General features: G+C 47.5%; 3 protein-coding genes and 1 non-coding gene across 4 annotated transcripts; all 4 read right to left on the reverse strand.

Moving 5' to 3' along the window:
• Positions 1 to 4,209: 4,209 nt before the first annotated feature.
• LOC149097836 (uncharacterized) lies at positions 4,210 to 6,522 on the reverse strand (the record flags this gene model as incomplete). Its single annotated transcript, XM_089277972.1, has 1 exon — positions 4,210 to 6,522. A coding segment is annotated over exon 1 (2,313 nt), but the record flags the coding sequence as incomplete, so codon positions are not given.
• Positions 6,523 to 12,259: 5,737 nt separating this feature from the next.
• On the reverse strand, positions 12,260 to 14,431 carry LOC149097837 (uncharacterized). Its single transcript, XM_089278213.1, has 2 exons — positions 13,792 to 14,431; positions 12,260 to 13,517 (listed from the first exon to the last, which is right to left on the reverse strand). Exons 1-2 carry the CDS (start codon positions 14,418 to 14,420, stop codon positions 12,698 to 12,700), a joined length of 1,449 nt encoding a protein of 482 aa, XP_089134339.1. The 5' UTR covers positions 14,421 to 14,431; the 3' UTR covers positions 12,260 to 12,697.
• Positions 14,432 to 14,968: 537 nt separating this feature from the next.
• Positions 14,969 to 16,762, reverse strand: LOC110058022 (uncharacterized protein F54H12.2-like). The gene has a single exon (XM_089278138.1). The coding sequence runs from the start codon at positions 16,497 to 16,499 to the stop codon at positions 15,114 to 15,116; it is 1,386 nt and encodes a 461-aa protein (XP_089134264.1). The 5' UTR covers positions 16,500 to 16,762; the 3' UTR covers positions 14,969 to 15,113.
• A 3,661-nt stretch (positions 16,763 to 20,423) lies between these two features.
• Positions 20,424 to 20,496, reverse strand: Trnam-cau (transfer RNA methionine (anticodon CAU)). The gene has a single exon. It is a non-coding gene; the product is annotated as a tRNA-Met (tRNA).
• Positions 20,497 to 21,750: the final 1,254 nt, after the last annotated feature.

Raw genomic sequence — 21,750 nt, forward strand, 5'->3', positions numbered from 1 at the left:
TCACAAACCCATGGGGTCTCCAAGGTTACGCATTTGACCATCGTAAATATCGTTTAATTCTCCCTTTTAAGAATTTGTGTACTGATGGTTATTTCATAAATGTGTTTTATTTATGTTAAAAATGCTGTTGTATTTGCTACTACTTACAATTTTACCACAAACAAGACGCTTTTGCTTTGTGTTATCCTGGGTACGAAACTAAAGACGAACAATATTATTCCTAATCGCTTGTCAAGCGCCTTTCAAACCATCTGACCTTTTGAATCTCTAGGAGAACAATTTACACTTATACGTCATTCGGCAATGGCCTGAATTTGCATATATGTACCCACTAGCTACAACTCATTCGGAATAGCATGTTACTTAATAGAAAACTAAAATAGAAATTTCCTTTTCCTTGTCTATGTTTAAATTAGGCGTCGAAGTTATTACTTTGGCGATTTATTGACCTTCTTTATAACCTCTTAGGCTTTGGTAAATGTTGTCACAAAAACGATTTAGATGTGAGACGTTCATACAACCCTTGACTGCATTGCCCGTTGCTTTTACCGCGCCTCGGCCGCGCAAGTTTAAAAAGTGAAGCCAGAGAACGAATAAGCAGCTTTGCCGTTCAATGCGAAGGCCCGAGGATATTTGAAGGTCATGCTAAGTAGGATACTGAAGACGAACAGAGGAGCTTAGCCTTTGCTCCTAGAGATAAATTAAACTATTCTTTCTGAGAATGACCCACACATGTATGTTATTCGCCGATGGCCTAAATTTGCACTTGGTTTTCACTGAGGACAATTCATCTGGGATCACCCGTTACTCAGTGACTGGAAAACTGAGAAACTTCCTTTACCTGCATGGTTTTTTTTACCTCTAAACCCCTCACTTTCGCATCTCATTTACGTATACTTAGGCGATATTGAAAAGTCTTAATTCAGTCGAAATTTAACGACTAGTAGATTTAGATTGTCTCCTACACCAACAAATACCATTACACTACCACGGAAATTCACACACATGATAAATCTCATTACTTCCAACAAAAGTCGATAGTACTGTGGTCAGCATCTGCGACTGTCGCTCAGGAGAACGAGTCGGACAGTAAGAAAGAAAGTAAGAAAGTTACGACTTCAAAACGCGTAGGATGCAGTTTTGATGGTTAGGAGATGGTTAACAGGTTGTGCAATTTGTGAAAAGGGACGCAAGTCGTGTCCAAGTTCCCGCGTACAAAGGTTTCAAAGAAGCACAGTTACGGTTTGCGCATATTAAAAAGTTTAGCTTCAATTTTTCAAATTCGTCCTTTGTAATCCGTGTCAATCTTCTCCATCCTTAGCCATCCTTGTTCCTTTATGGTCTTTGGTGTTTTTCTATCTTATTAAACTGTTATTTTGAGGTTTCCTATTATTTAAAGGTAATTTTGTATCTGGCCAAAATAAGGCAAAATACCGTGATTGAACTCCTCTAAAGGGGACACGTGGCGACTTGCCTCCAAACTCGTACCCAGTCGTCACTCTCTGGGATAGCGATGAAGTTCGCAAAGCTTTTGGGAAGGAGCAAGATAGAGTGACGACTAGCTGTTTCATCTATGTTAAGAATGCTGTTGTATTTATAATTGGTTTCAATTTTGTTACAAACAAGGCGTTTTTGCTTTGTGTTATCCTGGGTACGATATTTGAAATATTTTATCAACTGCACATAGGTTTATACCAGCTGTCTTTATATTTAAATTCAGCTGATCTATTTTTTGCAGTATAAATATTGCATTTATTATTGTTATTAGTAATATTATTATTATTAGTATTAGTATTAGTATTAGTATTAGTATTAGTATTAGTATTAGTATTAGTATTAGTATTAGCATTAGTATTAGTATATTAAAGACGAACAGCGTAGCTTAGCCTTTACTCCTGAATAAAAATCATTCCTACTGGCCTTAATTGTCAAGCGCCGTTCGGACCTGGCATTTTGATTCTCTCTGAGAACGATCAGCATATATACGTCATTCAGCGATGGTCTGAATTTGCAATTATGTTCTCACTAGCTACAACGGATTCGAAATAACCCCTTACTAAGTAAAAAAGAAGAGAAATATCCTTTTCCTAGAATGTGCTTTAATTGAGCATTGAAGTTATTGCTATTGCGATTTATAAACTTTTTTTTAACCTCATAGGCTTTTAGTAAATGTTCTCAATCCTAGACTGTGTAGAGTGGCCCGTGGCTATTTGGAAGCTTTAGGAAACGACAACGATGACACCCACCCGGCCTCCCTAAGTTTCCCATGTCAGTAGTATAGGGGGGCGGTTTGAGACCCAACCAATCAGAGCGCGTTATTTGGGTCACGTGACGCGTCTAGACCAATCAGCGTGCAGGATTTTCGGCTCAGGTCAGCGGTTGCATTAGTTCGCAGTAGGAAAGACTGGGGCGAGCTCGGTCAAAGTTGGCCGCGCGGGTTTGGACGCGAGGCCGTGAGGGTCTGGGGAGCGGAAGTGACGACAGACCACGTGATCAGCTTTCAAATTTTATTTACAATTCTAGTAAATGATTGACATTGTCCATGTCGGTATCGTCGATATTGGCTCGGGTGTATCCGTAAGGATACGAGAGGAAAGTGTCGGGATCCACGACGCGTTTGTCGAAGACGACTTTGTATGGTTTGGTTTCTTCGATCGTTTCTAATGTTTTGGTTTGGACATTGCGTTTAATCTTGTGTGGATTGTGTACGCTGATTTCCCGTGGTTCTTCGCGGGGTTCGGTGACTTCATGGATGACGTTTTCTTTTAACAGGTCAAAGTTCAATTGGGCTTGCCCACGTGTGTTGAGGGTGAAACCGCGTACCTTGCATTCGACTTTACCATCGTTGGTTTGGTAACCGTAATTCTTGGGGCCAGCGGCCGCAAACTCCACGATGTGAGTACCTGGTTTCAATTCGCTGGTAAATTGACCGAGATGATCGCCTAAGGGTGGCATGGGTTGCCCTTCTCGATGCGAGAAGATGATGGAGTCCGTGTCGAAATACAGGACTTGTTGGGGTTGGAGTTGACCGAGTCCTTCTCGGTAGAGTTTGAGTCTGGCCCAGCAGGTGGTGAAGCAGGCCACGAAAATATTGATGTTGACTTGAACGGCTTCTTCGTCTTGGACGTGTTTGTGGACCAATTCTATCATCTCGTCGTTCATGACACGAAGGGTTTGAATTTCTCGACTGTCGTCGGTCAGCAGGGCATGAAGCCTGGCGGGGGACGAAATGGCTTCGACTTGACTCTTGTTCCCTTGTTGCCCGTACTTGCCCCAGAAGCTGTTGAGCATCATTTTGGCCAGAGACCGCCGACCGGGATTTTTTTGAATTTTGTCGACCTCGAGTTGAATGCCTTCCTTGGCTAGGTAGTCATCGAGGTACTGTTGACGTTTGGTCACATCGTCACCTACCCAATCGGGCCAGCCGCTGGCTTCTTGCTTGATTTTGAGAAAGGTGTTCACGTAGGAAGAGAACAAGTCGTTGGAATTGCGCGGGAAGTGCCAAATTTCGTACACGTATTGGATAACGTACCCTTGATGAAGGGCTTCTTGCAATTCGGGGGTGGGCCACGTACCCACCAGACATCGCTTTTGCTCGTTGTGGTCGCAGCGATGACTACGTTCGGTCAGCGGTTTGGGTTGCTCGGTTTCCACACAAGTTCTGCACAGTGGAAAGGTGAGTTTACCCCCACTGCGGTGGGGTAAGACGGGATGATACAACCCAAAGGGTGGTAGGATCTTGCATTTGACCAGACCGAAGTAACTGGAGATGTCAGTGCCTTCAGGTTGACTGATGATGGCGGGATGACCCACGGGGTAGGGACAGTTTTTGTTGGTCCAGGGGTAGAGGGAGGTGAAATCCAGGTAATGCACATTTTCTCCGTGTTCCACCTGATGGTAAAGTTTGATGGCATTGGTGCGTCCGCCGTAGAACGCGTCTCTGGGTTTGAGTCTGGAGACCAGGTCAAAGGATTGGACCAGGCTCCGCAGGTATTCATCGTCTTGCTTGAGTTGTTCCCATTCGCATTGCCACATGACCAGGACATTGTAGCCCGCAGCCAAGAGACTCTCTTCTTTGAGTTTGGTGGCTTCGTAAACATCGCGCATGGTCTGATCGCACATTTTGTGACGTGTGCGGTCGCGGTCTGGGTAACACTTGGGACACCCGTGCCAGAAACAACCGTGAAATTCGTACACGGTACGGGTGACGTCGTCGTACCCATCCACGAAAAAAGTTTTATCTCCGCGTAGGATCACGTGTTCCCCTCCGTTAAGGGCGTGTCGAATGTGGTGATCGGGGTCTCGGTTCATGTAGGTCAACCATTCCAGGGACGCGAGGGAATGCGGTTTGCCTTGGGTATGCCATCCACTGATGGGTTCCGAAGCGATGGTACGTTCTGGCATGTGTTTGGTGCGGTAGAAGAGATTGCAGGCGGAGGCGATGGTGAGACAGCGTTGGAGAGGATTGAAGCCGCTGATGGCTTCGAATTCTTGGCAGAACGCTTGGCAGGCCCCTTTGAGGAGCAGTACGTCGGATTCGCAGTAGGCCACGAGTTCTGCTTGGAAATCGAAGATCAAGTCGGGCTCGGCGAGTTGTTGGGCATACCAGCGTTCGAACTCTTGCGCGCGTTCGGTGGACATGCCTTGGGGGTCGTAATGTTCTTTGTCGGGTAGAGGTCCCACGTAATCCTGATGGTCGGGGGTGTTGAAGAAGTGGGGGAAGAAACCTTTCTTTTGTTCAATCAGTCCGAAGGCTTTGGGAAAATTGGCCAGTGGCATTTGAAAGAAGCAGAGAGAATCTTTGAAAACAATGTCTCCTCCGTTGATGGACAAAGACATAATCTTGGCGCCGTTGACCACTTGTTCGGGCACCACGTATTGTTGGTAGAGTTCATCCAGTATCAAGTAAGAATCGAACCCTTGGGAATTGTGGGCTAGGACGGTGAGGGTACAATCCTGAGCTAAAGCTCTCAGCCAATCCAAGAAATCTCGAATGCAGGTGGTGCCTTCAAAATGAAAGAGTTCCTCGCAGTTGGAAGTGGCGGCGCACACCAGGTTGGGGACGTGAACACCCGTGTCTTGCATGGTTTCGCTGTCCCAGTAGACAAAGAGATGGTCTTTGGTGTGCACGCTCTGCGAACCGTCAGCTTTGCGTTTTCTGGATTTCAATAATTGTCGCTTTTCTTCTAACTTGGTGGGATTCTGTATGAAGCATTGGTGTCGGTAGAGATTGTGATACTCCTTGCAGGAGGGACATTCGGCGGTGCCGCACACGTGACGCGTTTCGATCTCGCGAGGTCTGAGTAATCTGTTGCACCGAGGACACTTGCGTAGGGAACTGCAGACGTTTTTGATTTTTCTGGTGGCGTCGGCTTTGGTGCTGTCGGTCTTGGAGTAAGCGTAATGATTAGCCAAGCACTGTTCTCCGAAGAAGGCGCGGTGACAACGAGGGCAGGTGTGTGTGGTGTCGCTGGCGCAACGACGATCTTCACACTGGGTTTGACAGCAAGCGGGACATTTCTTTCCGTGACAGGGATGATGATTGATATCATCGGTCTGGTAGCTTTTCTCACACTCGATGCAAAAGTTACTTTGTCCTAAGAAGGCGGAGAGAGAATTACAACCGTGGTAATGTTCACCCACTTTGATGAGGATGAGTTGTTTCTCACGTGGCGGGCCTTTGAAAATGATCTGATAATTATGGTCCAGGGAAAGCACCACGATCTGATGATCGGTGAGATGACGTTGGAAGGTGTGGAGTTCGGCGAGACCGCAAGGTCCTTCGGGGACACCCGCAGCCTGATGGAGTGCCTTGGCCTTTCTGGCTTGAGCGGGTTTGCCGCGTGGTAGGTTGACGTACTCAGGATGTCGACTGCCTACGTCGCAGTAGGCTTGCATGGTGACCAGGGCCCGTGCACAACAGAGTTCGTCCTCGTTGTTGATTTGGATGACGCACTTTTTGAGATCGAGTAGCTTGTCCAGTGCTAAGCTGGCTTTGCGAAGTCGCTGTTTACCGCTACCTCGTCCGGGATCTCGTATATGTGAAATGTGTAACGAGAAGGTGTCATCCAATCGGAACTGTTCGTTGGAGTTTAACATCTTGGAAATTTGTTGCATGATTTCTTGGGCTCTGAGATCATTGTCCATCCATTCTCTGACACGCATGCGAGCCGAGTGATAGGAGTGTCTCAATCGGTTGGAATTGATGTTGATGAGAAAGTGATCGTTGCGATCGACTTCGGGATCTTGGATGATTTGCTCTCGTATGGCGCGTTGGAGGGCTCGTTCTATTTGACGCGGTAAGATTTGTCTCTGGTTGGTAGAGAGAGGTGCAGCACCGCCGCGTTGCATTAACCGTCCCACGTAATTTCGATGTCCGACGCCTAAATGGCGAACGCGTCGATCCAAGTGAGGTGTTAAGAGAAAATCAAAGCCTTGTTCAATGTCATCCAAATGTTGAGCTAAGAGGGCGTTGTCTTCTTCATCGTCGAGGTCGAAATCGTCTCTCTGGAAGCGAAACATGGTGAGACTGATGGGATGAGCAAAGTCGAGTTGGTTTTAATCGTGTGAGTCAACCAATGGGAAAAAAGTACTTTTTCAACACGTGAAAATTTTTTGCCCCGACTAGGAATCGAACCTGAGTCTTCGCGGCCACAACGCGACGTCTTAACCACTAGACCATCGAAGCATGAGTGGGAGGGATCAACGTTTTATAGGGTGGTGGTTCCCGCCTTTTTTTAATGACGTAGGAGTGGGGAGATACCCCCCATCCCCCCTCTGGTGACGTCACGTCACGTGTCTTGATTCGGCGTGTATAAAAATGGTGCGCCTTGACGGTGGTGACTCGACTGATGAAGCTTGAAGTGAGTTTGTCGTTTGTGAGTGTCACTTTGGAGGTGGACGTTTTTTCACTAGCTATCATTGGAATTATTATCGTTGAAGTCTTGAAGTAGAGGTGAGTTCATGGATACCTTGAATCGATGTAATCGAAAGATGACTACTTTGGTGCAGTGGGTGAATGAGTGGAAGGAGCGTGAGAAAGAAAATGGCGCGAGTTCATTATACAGTGACTTGCGGAATCTGTCTCGTTTTATCGGCGTGGTATTGCAGGACATTGACCGTTTGTTTCTGGAAGAGCAGTTGGGCTTTTTGAGGGATATGCATTTGAAAGAGTTGCAAATGAATGTGAACCGTGCTCTTAAAGGCTATAAACGTTTGTTTTTTTAGCTATGTTCAGTCATTGGGATCGTCTTCCGGCTGAAATCCAATGTCACATTCTGGACTTAAAATATAAACAGGAACGATTGGATGTCTTGACGGTGCAACGAAAAGGAATGTGTGAAGAAATGAGATTATACCATTATTTGAAAGAGAAATGGAGTATAGGTCATTTGAGGTGTGAGCCTCACCATTGTAATTTATGTATTGCTTATCATACGAGAGTGTATGGTCATTATCGCGATCATAGGGTGATGTTAGGTTACTCTTTGAAACAAGCGGCAAGTAACGTGACGGTTGCCAAGCGCGCTATGTTGAATGAGAGAGGTTATTTTGTTTTTGTTCTAGAATGACAAGCCGTTGGGATTGTCTACCACCCGAAATTCAAACGTACATTCTCGATTTGAAGCTGCGACAGGAACGATTGGACATGGTGACGAATGAACGAAAAGAGTTGTGTGAAATGATTCGAATCTATCATCGCGTCAAACGTGAATGGAACCTAGGTCACGTGCGATGTCAACCTTTTCGGTGTTTTATTTGTAACAGAATGAATTGGAAGGATGGGCGTGTCACATCTGACACCATCTATCATGAAAAAGTGTTTGTCTATTATAACGGTCGATCGGTGTTGATAGGTAATTGTTTGCAACAAGTTTACTTTCATGAAATTAAACAAAATTTGACCCTCTTTTTTCCTTAGAAATGGATGTGAAGACTAAAGTTAAATTGAGTCAAGACATTGAGAGTTATTAGGATTTATTGCCGTGGCACATTGCCGCGAAAATTGTGAACTTAAAAATGAGACAAGAACATTTAGAGCAAGTGGAGAAAGAAAAGAGAAAAAAGTTATTTGATGAAATTATACAGTTTAATGCGTTGAAAACAAAATGGGCCATAGGATCGATTGTATGTGAACCTTTAGTCATTCCATGCGAACATGTTGAATGTCGTAAATGGTATGGAAAGTATGTGGATATATCGGGTCGACAGAAAAGGGCCTTTTTGGCGTTTAATTTAAATGATGCTTTCAGGCGTTGTAATCACGTGAAATCCTTTATTTATTATAGAATAGATACGCTTAATGGCACACAGTTTTTTGTATGAAGGTAGGGCGTCTTCCCACTGGGGAATGGACACATGTCCCGCTTGTAAAAGGTTATAATGTAAAATAAAATGTTTTTTGCAGCACGAAATGGCTGCCTTTAATCCCGTGGATCATTCGATCAAATGTGTGGTGTGTTCCAGTTCCGAGATGAAAGACGGTGAAAAGCTATTCCTGTTGGAATGTTGTAAAGAGGGGGTGCACAACTCCTGTCTAGTGCGACCACCCAACGGGAGGCACTTGGTGTGCCCCAAATGTCGAATTGAGACCTGCGTCCATAATCACATAGTTCAGAAGGATCACTTCACTGAGAAGGACATGGATCTCATCGATCTGTGTTTCCTGAAACATCAGGTGGTCTCGCGCATTCCTATGACGCAGAAGGAGATCCATTGGCTACGCGTGGCTACCAACGTGCCTGGGTTGAACGCCCTACGCCACGTCAGTCATCGCGTCTTTTTGACGGGTCTGACCTTTTGGGTGCCTCTGGAGAAAAGCATGTTCTGTGAGTGGGAGGATGTGGCTGCTCGCTTGTCCCTGGGTCTGACCTACAACAACCTCTCGGAGATGCGTTCCCGCTACGATCTGCGCGTGGAGAGATTTCAGAAAGGGGATGCCTTTCACCATTATCTGGATCACTTGTTGGAGTGTGCCGTCAAGGATGAGGAAGTGGTCAAACGGTCTTGTGTGGTCAAGACCTGTCGCTGCCCCCAGTGCCCAGAGTGTCAAGGCTTTGCCTCTATGTTTGGGAAGGAGCGTATGTCCAACATAGTGGCTCTTGCCAACCGCAGTTATTTTTACGAGCGCGTGGAGAAAGGGATCTACAATAATTTCAGACTGGCTTATAATCGTGCCGAAAAGAAGAAAGCCCAACCATAAGTCAAAACACATGTATCTTTTTAATCAACATGATTCAATAAAGTTACAGTTTCAAACGTTTCTTGGCTTGCATGATTCGTTTCACCACCCTTTCCGTCATGGTCTTCCTGCCGGGTAACCTGTCAATGGCCTTGATCATCTTGGTGTCGGCCTTCCACTTGTCCTGCAGATTCTTGGCCCGACTGTAATCGATGTCGTGTTGTTTGGCGAGTCGGTCCAAACGATTGATCCCAGGATCTCCTCGAGCCAGTCGTTTTTTCAGTTTGGTGCCCGGTCCCATGTACTGATAGCCCGGCCAATGAAATTCGATTCCCGTCTTGCCCAACAGTTTCTGAATGTCGAAGCCATAACCGCGTTGCTTTTTGCGAGTCCTGGTCTTGTTGGCTCTAGTTCTTGTCATAGCCGAGACGTCGTCGACCGGGGTTTTCCCACTCTTCCCAAGGCTTCAGGCGTTCGGCCGCTGTGGGTTTGCGCTTCTTGCGTTTCTTGGTGACTTTCTTGGGACTGTAACCACCCTCTTCGTCGTCGGGGTCGTCGTCAATTGATTTGGGATCCAGACCAATGCTCTTTAAAAAGCCTTTCTTGGCTCCGCTCAACAGGCTTTGTTTCAAACCACCCGATTTAGGCTTCTTACCACTGGATGAAGGTATGGGTCGCGGTATTCGACTCGGTTTAGCACTGGATGCGGGCTTTTTAACGGTCTTGGGTGTTTCGGGTAAGAGTCGACGGGATTTGGGTTTGATCCCTGAGGTGCCAGCGGGTGTGGACACTTCTTGCTTGATCCTGGCGGGGGTTTGACCTTTAATGACTTGTTTCAACAAGTTTTCCAAGGGACTGTCCAGGGCTTCTTCATCCGGCGCAGGGGCACCCACGCCAGCGCGTGGGGCACCTCCTGTCCGAATCCGTTTGGTCAATCGAGTCTGTTCACGCGCCAAGGGTTTGGCCATCTTGACAGCCATACCGTCAGGAATGGTGGGATTCCCCAAGATCAATTGTTTTTCGGCGGCCAACCGTCCTGCTTTGTTCAACAGGGCGCTTTGGGAAATCTGTCCTTTGTAGTAATCTTGCAAACGTTCGAATTCACTGACCGGCACCATCATGACCTCTTCCGTCATACTGCAACGCGGTTTCAAAACAGTCTTGCCAGTAACTTGCTTCTTGACGGGCTTTTTCCAATTTCAATTGCAGACTCTGGATGGTCTCGTTGGGTTTAGCACAGGTCTGGCAGGGGATGATGACGTGTTCCACGTCGTCTTGGACTCGTATGCAATCGTCACACCTGTTGCCGTATTTTAAAGCCAAATATTCCTGTTCAAGAGCTCTGTATTTTCGACACTGACGCTCTTGAACTAGCTTGAGTTGTTCGTCCCTGTGATTGGCTTCTTGTAACAATCCAATGAGCTTGGTCATGTTGTCTTTGATGTCGGTCAGTTTTCTGTTCTCGCTCACGCGTTCAGGCACCACGTCAATACCCTGCAAGGGGTAACCGTCAGCGTCTCGACCCGACATGTTCGTAACACTCATTCAAACCTCGCCAGAATCCACTCCCTGTCTGAGCCAACAGATGTTGACGCCTCCTCTTCAGTGAATTTCTGCGCTTCCCCACTTCGCGCAACACGTTCTTATGGCGTTGAAGTTTTCGAAGCGTCTGAGGCTCGACGGGAATTCTCTTTTTCAACAAATTCAAGACCATTTCACTGACCGCGTTGATCTGGTCGGCGTTGGCGTGTTCCAACATCTCTTGACGTTTGAAACGATTGGCTTCTTGGAGAATACTGGTCAAGAACGGGCGTTGTCGCCGTAATCGATTCATCGTCTCTTTCTGAGTCGGTAGTAAGGGGTAAAGTCTTTTATGCCCTGAATCGACTCCACCACTTTGACACCCGCTGGAACACGTAACGGGGTCTTGCGTTTTTTCTTGACGGGTTTGAGGGCAGATTGAAAGGGTATTTTCCGAATGGCGCGTTCCAACTTGGGTCGGTGCTTTTGAACCTGCTTGTCTATGAACTTGGCTATACCACCTATAGGACCAGCTGCTCTGAAGATGTCACCACCTCGATGTCGTATCTTGGTTCGGGAGAGCCTGGAGAGCTTACGTCGTCGTCTTGCCATCGTTTTGAATCGGGGGTGGAGTCAAGACCCAGCTTTTTATCCCATCATATTAGCCAAGGGCGTCTTGACGGCTGGGATGCGTTTCAATAAACTCAAGAGGGTGGTTCTACGATTAAAACAGACAGGTGGTTTGGCTCGACTCTTGGCTTTCTTTCGAGGTTTCTTGACGAATTTTCTCAAATCTCCGAACTTGTCTTCGTACCAATGCCTCTTTTTCATTCTTCTTCTCCTATCTTCTTTCGCTGAAAGGGTTGCCATGGCGGGAGCTCTCTTACGTTTCCTGCGCGTTGTGACCGTGGCTGGTAACTCACCGGTGTTGAGTACACTGTGTTTCCTGTTGTACTCGTCTTGAAGTCTCTGAGGGCTGTTGATCAAGGATCGGTAGAGTGCTTCAAGTTCCGCATTCATGGTATTGAATGACTTAAGGTTTTTACTCATCGCTTTTTATAGAGCCAAGGTTGTTTGCGATGACGATAGGTGCTTTGAGCCGCGCCGGTCAAACCCATGCGTTGGTAATCCTTGCGTTTTCCCAAGGTGTACCCAATTTTGGCGGCTTTGGCAAAGATGTTCCCTCCACCTTGTCGTTTCTTTCTCTTCTTCTTCTTACCAATGGCTTGTAAGGCTCTTTTGGCGCCGTAACTGGCTGCTCCTGAAGCCGCCCCCAAACCCACGGCTTTACCCAGGGCGATGCCAGCAGGCACGAGCGCAGCCAAAGGCAGGACACCACCCTTCTGTTTCTTCTTTCGACGTCGTCTTCTCATCATGAGCGCGAGCCCTGCGGTGGTGAGCAGGGACGCGGGTAGGTTACCTCCCTTCTGTTTCATGGTGAACAATGAACCCTCATGGACTTAGGTCGTCTAATTTATGCTCTTTTTGGTAGGGAATGTAACGAACTTTCAAGTCGTACTGTTTGACGTAGGCGTCCTTGATGGGTTGGGTCAAATCCGTGATGGTGTCGTCTATGGTTTGCAATTTGATGAGGAAGCCTTCGAACTCGTCCAAGGGAAAGCCGCGCACGTAGGTTCTCAATTTGATCAAGGTCTTTTCATGCGTGGTGAACGCGAAACGACTCATGTCCATCTTCATGGAAAAATTCTTGAAATCATTCCAACCCTTGACCAAGGTGCCTAAAGCGGTCAAGATGGCCACGACGACATGTTGTTGTTCCCAAAGCACACCGATGATCATGCTCAAGGCCATCATGAGTAAAGCCAGTCCATTGAGAAAACAGAACCACGTTTTGAAATGGTAAAACATTTGTTTCCGATACCACCATTGTCGATGATAATATTTGTACAATCCATCCAATCGTGACAAGGATTCCTCTTCTACACTGTTTCTGTAAGCCCCGTTGAGTAAACTCACATCGATCGTCATGGCTATTCAGTTCGAAACACTGCTCGAATTGCGAGTCACTTGGGGTCTTCCTCCGTCTTTGTAGGTGGTCGTGATGGTGTTGGTGGTGGTGATACCTGCGATACGTCGTCCTCGAGCCGTTTGTCGTTGATCGTTCAACAACATTTGCAATTGACGTTGTAAACTGTCTTGATCCATGCGTGATCTGGGGGTGGAAACGGCACTACTTTCGTCGTCATCGTCATCGTCATCATCGTCTCCACCACCACCGCCTCCAGCGCCACCTCTACCACCTCTACCTGGTCCGCCTCTGCCACCTCTACCTGGACCGCGTCTGGGTTGCTTCCCACCTCGACCCCGTCTGGGTTGCTTGCCACCTCTCCTAGGTCTGGCTGGTGTCTTGTATCCCACGGTGGCTCTACCAGTGGTTGTGCTAGCCAGGTACCCTCGTCCGGGTGGTGTAGGTGCTCGACCGGGTACGTCTCGACGCGTGTCCAGACCCGAAGGACCCACTCGGGCTGGGGGAGGACTCGCCCCAACTCCTGCTACACTACCTGTGGAGCGGGGACTGCGTCGTGGCGTACTGGTAGCCACTGGTCCTGCGGTGCCTGCCCCAGCGGGGGGTGTATTCCGTAGGGGTGACCTAGTGGACGTACCCACGCCCGGACTCAAACTTTGAATGTACTGACTCAAACAGTCGTCGTTGTAAGCGTAGGCCAAGTCGATGTCTTCCAGCGGTGAAATAGGGGAAGGCAAGGCTTGAGCGATGAGACTGGGTGAGGTGCCCACGCCAGCTGGAGATGTACTCATTGTAGAAGGTTGGTGTATTTCTTTTCTCGAGCCACCAGTCTTTGGGCCAATAGCAGTTTATATTGAATGTGATCGGTGAAATTCTCTTGGTTATATGCGTTTAAAACGGCTTGCACGTCGCGTTTACCGCAGCACTGTAAGATCTTTCTCATGGGTTCGCACTCGACATTTCGCTCATGCATGTATTTCAATTGCGATTCGCAAATAGCTAGGAATCGCGGGAACCACTCGACTTCACTGCGCAGCATCTTCACTTCAACTAATGCATTCGCATGCAGCCCTCTTCTTTTAGCAGATGGCTGAGAATCCGCTGATCGTCGCGGCTTTTGGGATGTAAATCCAACAAGAGATACCCATACGGACGGTCGGTCACCTTTCGAAACGTCTCTTGCACATCTTGCCATCGCGACGGAAAGGCTTGTAACAACAAATTTCGCATCCCCAGTTGATCTCGAGGGTTCTTGAATCCCACGATGTAATGGGCATTTCTAGAGATGCTCTTGGAAAATTTACCGGGTGGAAACATGTCTTGCGATAAATAGATCACCGTGATGTTGCGATGGTGGGAATCTTTGGTGAAGAGATCCAAGACGCGTTTGTCGTTCCCTCCTTCTTCCATCAGATCGTCCAACACCAGTAAGCCACCCTTGGGAAACCAGATGGGAAAGAGATCCGAGTCGGGAATGCCATGATGGAATTTCACTCCATACTCTTTCATGGGTTTGAATCCGTCTTGCCATGAACCGTAACAGTAATAAATGTGTTTGGGTGGGGTCTCGAACAGATCGAGATTGTCCACCAATAATTTGGAGGTGAACACCGTTTTACCCGATCCCGACGGACCCACTATCATCATGCTGGAGGGCGTGTTGAATCGAAAGGCTTGACGTCGTTCCATGGTCGAGTCCCATATGGATGAGACAAAAGGAGTGCGTTTCATATATAAACCGCCTGGGGTACCTTATGGAAAAGCGTGAGGTCCGGATAGACAGGATTCCCTTTCCTGGGCGCGGGAGATTAACACGCACTTGTCTTGACACCTTGACTTCACATTTTTTTTTTCAAACTTTAATTACAATAAATGTCTTACACCGCAACGAGAGGTACAAGTGTCTTGCTCGTAATCACATCGACAGACTTGCTCCCAATTCAGCTCTTTATGTATCAATTTTTTTAACATTTGTCCCACTTTATGATCATTTTGTACATAATCGTGTGGACTGAAACGAAGTAGAAACGTGTTCATGTCATGTCCTTTGGATCGATCGATCAAAAACATCAAAGCGTAATCGCCGCAACTCTGACTGTACAGCGATTGCAGACTCTTGCCGTTGTGGACGTTGAACTTCCAATGTTGATCCAACCACCTCTGTAAAGGTTCCGTGGTCATGTAGGTGTCCAAGGGCAGCGCGTAACTGTCCATGATCTCGCAAGCGTCCTGACACGTCCATAGTGCAATCCAATGCCGGTTGGCCTTGAGGGTCCGTGTTGACGATGTAACCCATGGGTCCTTTCTTGTGGGGTTTCTCGGGTAAACGATCGCAAGGCACCGTGCCGTAAAAATAGGGTTTCAAACTGGGTTGACTCCTGGCCAACACGTCCAACTGCACATTGTTCAAACTGACTTTTTCCATTACACTTGGTACACGTCGTATTGCACGGTCTTGTTGCTATTGATCTCCAAGAGATTTTCAAATTCGGCGTAGAGGATGGCCGTGATGTTGGCTCCCTGATCGGCTCCAAAGTCGAACACCAACCGCAACTCACCGCTCAGCTTGGGGTTCAACACTGGACTGTTGAGGCAACCGTTGGCGGCGTTCTCAAATACAAACAGCGTGCATCCTTTGCCTCGCCCCCAGTCTTTGGCTCTCACCATGTTTCCTTTACACTTGCACAAACTTCCAGTGGCTTGTAGAAATTGTCTGTAGCCTCTCAGGTCTTTGCTTCCATTGGTGTGAATCAATTCCAAGACTTCATAGGGATAGGTTTCTCCTCTCACCAATTGTTTGATGCTGGTCAGATTAAATTGTTGGAAGGTGAAGGGATACTCGGCAGCGGCGCCGTTGAAGGCTGTGGAAGCCACCAATCCCACCACTAGCATGTTGGGTAACCGGTTCTGGAACGGGTTGGTGATTTCATAGTGTAACTCGTTTTGCGTGATGTTGTAGGTCCGGATCTCGCTTCTAACCGTAGGATAGCTCACCACGTTTCTTCCACTTCCCATATCATTCATCAATTCTCGGTAGACAGACGGGTTGAGTCTGACTTGGCAAAGATACAATTTGACTTTGATGTCTGCAGCATCGAGACGTAAGGCATTGGCACCTTGCATTTGCCACATCCACACATCCGGTGAATTGAAGTACATCTGGATTCCAATCTGCACATTGGGTATCAAGAGTTTGCTGAGGTGAAACACTTCGATGTGGGGTACGAAGCTGTAAGTGCGGGTGACACCTGCAGCAGTGGCAGTGGCTTGCGATCTGAGCTCACGCACCAGCAGTTGTCTTTCAGGGGGCATAGCTTTGAAATCATCGTGGTCGATGGTGAGTTGATTGGCTGTCAAGGTATTGGGCACATTGGCAAAATTGAACCAGCCTTGAGGTCTCAAGATGGTGTCTCCATTCTCTCTGTCAAAATTCAGTAAGGTTTCGATGTAGGCTTTGTAATGGTACGTGTCCGTCTGAGGACTGATGAGCGTACCATTGAGTCGCACACTGATCTGTTTGAAGAGGGAGTGAGCAATGTTGTTGACCAAAAACGTGTTTTCGGCGGCCACGACATTGGCAGGTCCCGTCTTCTGCAATTTCCATTCCAGTTCGAAGTAACTGCGAGACAAATCGATGTAATCTTCTTGTGGATCGATCTGAAAATCGATGGGGTTGATGCCCGTGGTGAAAGGATGAACGTGTACCATCCGATAACTCGAGATACTCAGATCCGTGGGCGGTACCCGAAACAAATTCAACATGGGTTTCTTGACCCCCGCCGAACCAGGGAGAGGGACAATGTCCGTCATCGTCGTCGTTTAGGTCCTCGTCGATGTCTTCTCTTGAGAGCGCTCCGTACCCAAGTGGGGTCTAGACCTCGTCTGCGGTGGGGTAAGAAGGCTCCTCCCTTTTGTAGTCTTCTTCCTCGCGTCAACTCACTGACGATGGGAGGAATGCGTCGAACGCGTCTCGAATAAATCGGATTCATATTCATTTTCCAAAAATGTCGTCCAACTTGCGTTTGGCTGCTCGGTTGATTTCGCTCAAAGCTTTACGTTTAATGACTCGTCTCCCACCAGCCTTCACGCCTCGAATACCACCTGCAATGTTGGGTAATCCCATGGGTCTACCCTTTTTTAAACCTTGCCATCCTTCTCGTAAACTGGATCCCGAAAAGTCTCGTAAGAAACCTCGTCCCATTTGACCGTCGGGTTTGAAACGCGTCAAAGCACCGCCTCTCATTCTTGTTTGAAGTGTAGCGTGACGATGGTATTGCCTGCTCCGAATTTCGTCAATTCACCAGTGGTCTCCGCGACTTGTGTCTCGATAATGTCGATGTAATCTTTGCGTACCGGAATATATTGAACATGGAGGGGTTCAAAATACTGGAAGCCTTTGCCTTCTCGTTGGTAATTTACTTCTCGTAACAGATCCGTGACTTGATTCCCCACCACCCCACTGGTCCCCACATCCGAATAAATCATCAACGAACGCGAGGTGGAGCCCGTCACGTTCTTGAACGAGGTGTTGAGGTTGATGAACCGCCAGTTAAAGGTAATGGTCAAGCGAACTCTCTTTCCGTCGGGCGTCAATGTCCAATAGGGAGTGCCTGTGGTTGGACTGATGTCGATGGCCGCTGGCACTTTCAGTTCTTTGTTGTTCATTTCCATGGACAAATTAGGACCAATCTCCACCTTGTTACCATTCATCTTGAACCATCCCATGTCGATACCCAGTTCCAGGTTGACCATCAATTGGGGATAATAATTACCATTGAAGAGCCTCATGTTGACATTCGTGTTCTCGAAGACAAAATCGTCGCCTTCGAATTGGAAGTTCAAAAGATTGCTTTTCTTGGTCGTTGGATCCGAGAAGAGGTAACCCGCTCGAAGCCTATCTTCCAGCACGGTGTTGTCAATAAAAGTCTTGACGGTCTTCATGAATTCCACCCCCGTCAGATTCGACAAATCGCCCGTCCGAAGGTGTTGGGGCTTGAAATTCGCACTTTCAGTACTGTATTGATTACGAAGTTGCACGGTGTCTTCCACAAACCAATAGCCTTCAAACATCACTTCGCTCCCTTGCAACATGGGAGGCACTTGACTCTTGGGGTCTGGTAACGAGATACTACTGAGTCCCACTTTCCAATTGGCGCCTTCCATTTTCAAAGGATGAGGTAGACGAATCTTGAAATGATTGGAACGGTTCTCGGGATACTCGGTCTTGCTACTGTGGCTCGGTAGACTCACGTAAAAATCCGTCATGTTTAAAATGGAGCGTGACAGTCGTAACTCCCTCAGGAAATTTCACCAACTCTCCGTCGTTCTCGGCCACCTGCGTCTCGATAATGTCAAACACGTCACTGTGCACCGGTAGATATTGAATGTGGGCGGGTTCAAAGGTCATCCTGTTCTGATCGTGCGGCACTTCTCTCAAGAGATCGGTGACTTGATTCCCCACGACGGTACTTTGCGCCACGTTGCAATAGACATACATGGGCGTACGAAAAGTCTCACTGACGGTCACGCTGCCACCATAGCTCTGCTCATAGAGCTCGTCCAGATAGTCGAAACGCCAATTGCAATAAGAACTGAGCTGTAAGGAGCCATCGTCTCTGATGTTCCAAAAATTCGTGGAATGCGCGTTGTGTTGATCCTTCCAATCGAGTTTGAAATCGGTGGGCACTTTGTCGTCTTTGAAGAGTTTCACCACGTGATTGGTCAATTTGTAATCGGCAATTCCAGTCTTTTCTACCCATTTCATCTTTTTGACCATTTCAGGAGCAAACCACACTTTGGGACGCAATCTATTTTCACTTTCTTTTTGATTGAGGAACGTATCGGTGTTGTCGATAATCAAAGAATCCCCTTCCCAACGAAACACGGGGTAGTATTTTTTACCGTCGGGAGCTCGTAGAGTTTCATTGCCACGTTCCATGTACTCAGTCAGACGATGTTGGAAACGATTGACCAAGTATCGAATGAGCGATTTCCCACTCGTGACTTTGACCTGGTCCTTGTGCAGGTCGGCACCCTTGATGTAAAATCCATTGCGGTAGACAAGTGGAAACCAGATACCGTTGGAACTAAGACGGAAGGTTTCCATGGTCCAATCGAATTTTAACAGGGTGTCATCATCTTCGAAGAGGTGGGGTCGGTGAGGTCGTGATTGATGAGGTCGCAAGGGTGGGGGTGGGTAAGAGAAAGCACTCAAACCCACTTTCCATCCTTCCTCTTTCAATTGGATCTGGTAAGGCAAACGGTTCTTGAAACTGTTGGCTTGATTGGAGGGGAATTCCGTGGTACTGGAACTGCTGATCAATTGGACATAAAACTCTTTCATCTCGCCTTGACCAATGCCCCTTTCTCAATCCACGTGTCGTATTTGTTTGGCCAACCTTTCCACCGAACCAAGACTTTATTCCCTTTGCGTTTGACGATCTTTTCCACGCGAAACAGATCGTCGCTCTTCACCGTCACTTTCTGCAAATCCTGAGCGTAAAACGTGCCACTCAGAGGCGTTCCGTCCCACTCCTTGATCTTATAGGTAGGAATCACACCCGGCACCACACGAGCCACCACAAACAGTTCTTCGGTCCAACCGGGTAAATACCCTTTCTTGAACAGGCGATATTTCTTATTCAATCGCACCCGATCCCCCACTTTCAACTCGGGCGGCACACGTTTGGCTTGCAGTCGATCCGCGTACAGCGTCTTCCACACCTGCTCTTCGTTCCCCAGGTCGACTTTCTCGGGCGCCATCTTGATACTGCGGTGGTAGGAACGATTGTATCCCAACACCAAATCCTTCAAGACGGGTAAATAACTGAACGTGTTCTTGATCGTAAAATATCGATACATGCGTTTCTTCAAGGTGCGATTGAATCGTTCGATCACACTGGCTTTGGTGTCGCCGCTGGTGGAAAAATGATGAATGTCTTTTCGCGTCATCAAGGCTTGAAAGGTCTTGTTGTAAAATTCTTTCCCGTCGTCGGTTTGCAACTTGCGAGGGATCCTACCACCACTGCGTTTCAAAATTTTCTCGAAGGCTGCCGTCATGTCCTTGCCAGTCTTGGACTTGACCGGTTCCACCCAAGCGTACTTGGACAACACGTCCAACACCGTCAACAAGTACTTGTACCCTCGATTCGATTTGGCAATGTTCCCCACTTCGATGAGATCCGCCACCTATTGTTCGTCGATACCGTAGACCATGACCGGTACCGTACGAAAACGACGACGGGTGGGTTTGTGAAGCGTGTAGCCCAAACTGGCTTCCAATCGCCTGCGTACCGCTCCAATGGGTAAGCCTCGGGCTTTGGCGAAACGCGTCACACCACCCAGACTTCCCGGGACGCTGGGATCCTCGTAGGCTCGCACCAAATTGGCATACCGATCCATCTTCTTCTTTTTCTTACTCATAATGTCGACAATCGGCACAGAGCTTGTCTAATCAGCTCGGGGTGTTCTCGTCTTATGATAGAGTACCAGACAATTGACAGGGGTTGTCGTTTCAACCACAATATGAAGACCACGAAACGCCAGACGTTCTCTTCGACATGCGTCTCCAAAAACACATGTTCGGGGTCAAACGCCATCAACGAGGGAATGGGATCTTTCCTTTCATACTGCGCATATAAAAGCTCGCAGCGCTCGCAGAGACTATACCACGCACTAGCCATGCTGACAAAAATGATTTTTTTTATTTTCACATCACTGTTTTTATACAAAAAAGGACTAAACCAGGATTCGAACCTGGGACCTTTGGGTTATGAGCCCAACGCGCTGACCACTACACCATTTAGTCATCCTCGTTCATCAAACAGTGATTCAAACTATTTACAAGGTCTCACTCAGTCATCAAGTCCACTAGCAAGTCCTCCATCTTTTCAGTCAGTTCTCTGAAATACGCGGGAGTCCCCAATGAAATCGGGCGGTTCAGTTTGTCGCTCAGTCTCACAGAGATATCTCGGGCGTAGGTCAGGGGCTCCACCATCTTCTTGATCTTCCGTCTCATCATGAAGGTTAAACTCGACGTGGCCATCAGACAGAACCTGTCCTTCATTCGGACCGGCGGAACGATACTTGGCACAAAACGGATGACATCCAATTCCTTGACATAGACCATGGAGTACCAATCGATGGTGAATAGAAAGGTTCGATGCACTTGAGATTTCAGTAAAGGTAGAATCTGCCATCCCCACTCAGGACGTCGACGGAGTAGTTCAGGAATGGTCCACTCATGCTCGGGTTTACCATAAAACAAAATGTCAAACACCAACATATCATCGACCCCTTCGTCTTCATCAATGCAACCCAAAGGCGACACCTGAAAGCCGCACACCGACTCGATCAAATCAACGATCTCGTTGCAGTTACTGTACAACACGGTCAACATCTCGAATCAAATGAGAAAAGAACCGCAACGCAATGTTTTATAGTAAAAAAAGGCAATACGCTCATTGGTTGATAGCGCAACACACCACCCGAAGTAAAAGTACTGAATCACGAGGTAAACCATTGTTCATTGTCCATGGCTCTCATGAAGGTGTCAAGGGTCGCTTTCTCATCCCCACTCGTCTTCCACTCTTTCCAGCCTAATCACATGGCATCCACCAACTTAAGCAAATTCACGCGACTTCCCGCGGCATCCATCTTCTCTGCCACTTTCAAAATACCCCCAGACAAGACGTCTCGGTACCTATCCATATTTTTACCCGTTTCAACGGCTTCCTCTAACATGATGGTATCAATGGTCTTTTCGATCAACAAAATCAAAGCATCAGGGTCTTCTTCTTCTGTCTTCTCTTCCACCTCCATATTTACAACAGGGATTTGCTGCTTGGTAGGTGGCTTCGTTTTCCTCCTTCTCTTCAAGGTGGTCTTGTCTTCAATCAGGGGAGGCTCTTCGCTGCAATCCATCGTGTCAAGTGAACTCACAACAGCAAAGCGCGTTTTTTATACACCAAGGCACATCAATCAAGTAAAATCACTTTCGTGATGGAAACGTACTGCGCACGTGATGGGAAAAAGTACGGACCACGTCATGGGAAAGTACTGG

The sequence above is a fragment of the Orbicella faveolata genome, unplaced genomic scaffold (assembly GCF_042242905.1).
Source record: "Orbicella faveolata isolate gen_17 unplaced genomic scaffold, um_ofav_v1 contig_46, whole genome shotgun sequence".
NCBI lineage: Eukaryota > Metazoa > Cnidaria > Anthozoa > Scleractinia > Merulinidae > Orbicella > Orbicella faveolata.

What these genes read in the sequence shown, in the direction of transcription:
- LOC149097837 (XM_089278213.1), bottom strand. Translation starts at nt 14,420, where the DNA reads ATGAAACGCACTCCTTTTGTCTCATCCATATGGGACTCGACCATGGAA. An exon ending in CCCAAAAGCCGCGACGATCA is followed by an intron (nt 13,518 to 13,791) that starts GCGGATTCTCAG and finishes TGGCCCAAAGAC; the next exon opens with TGGTGGCTCGAGAAAAGAAA.
- LOC110058022 (XM_089278138.1), bottom strand. Translation starts at nt 16,499, where the DNA reads ATGACGGACATTGTCCCTCTCCCTGGTTCGGCGGGGGTCAAGAAACCC.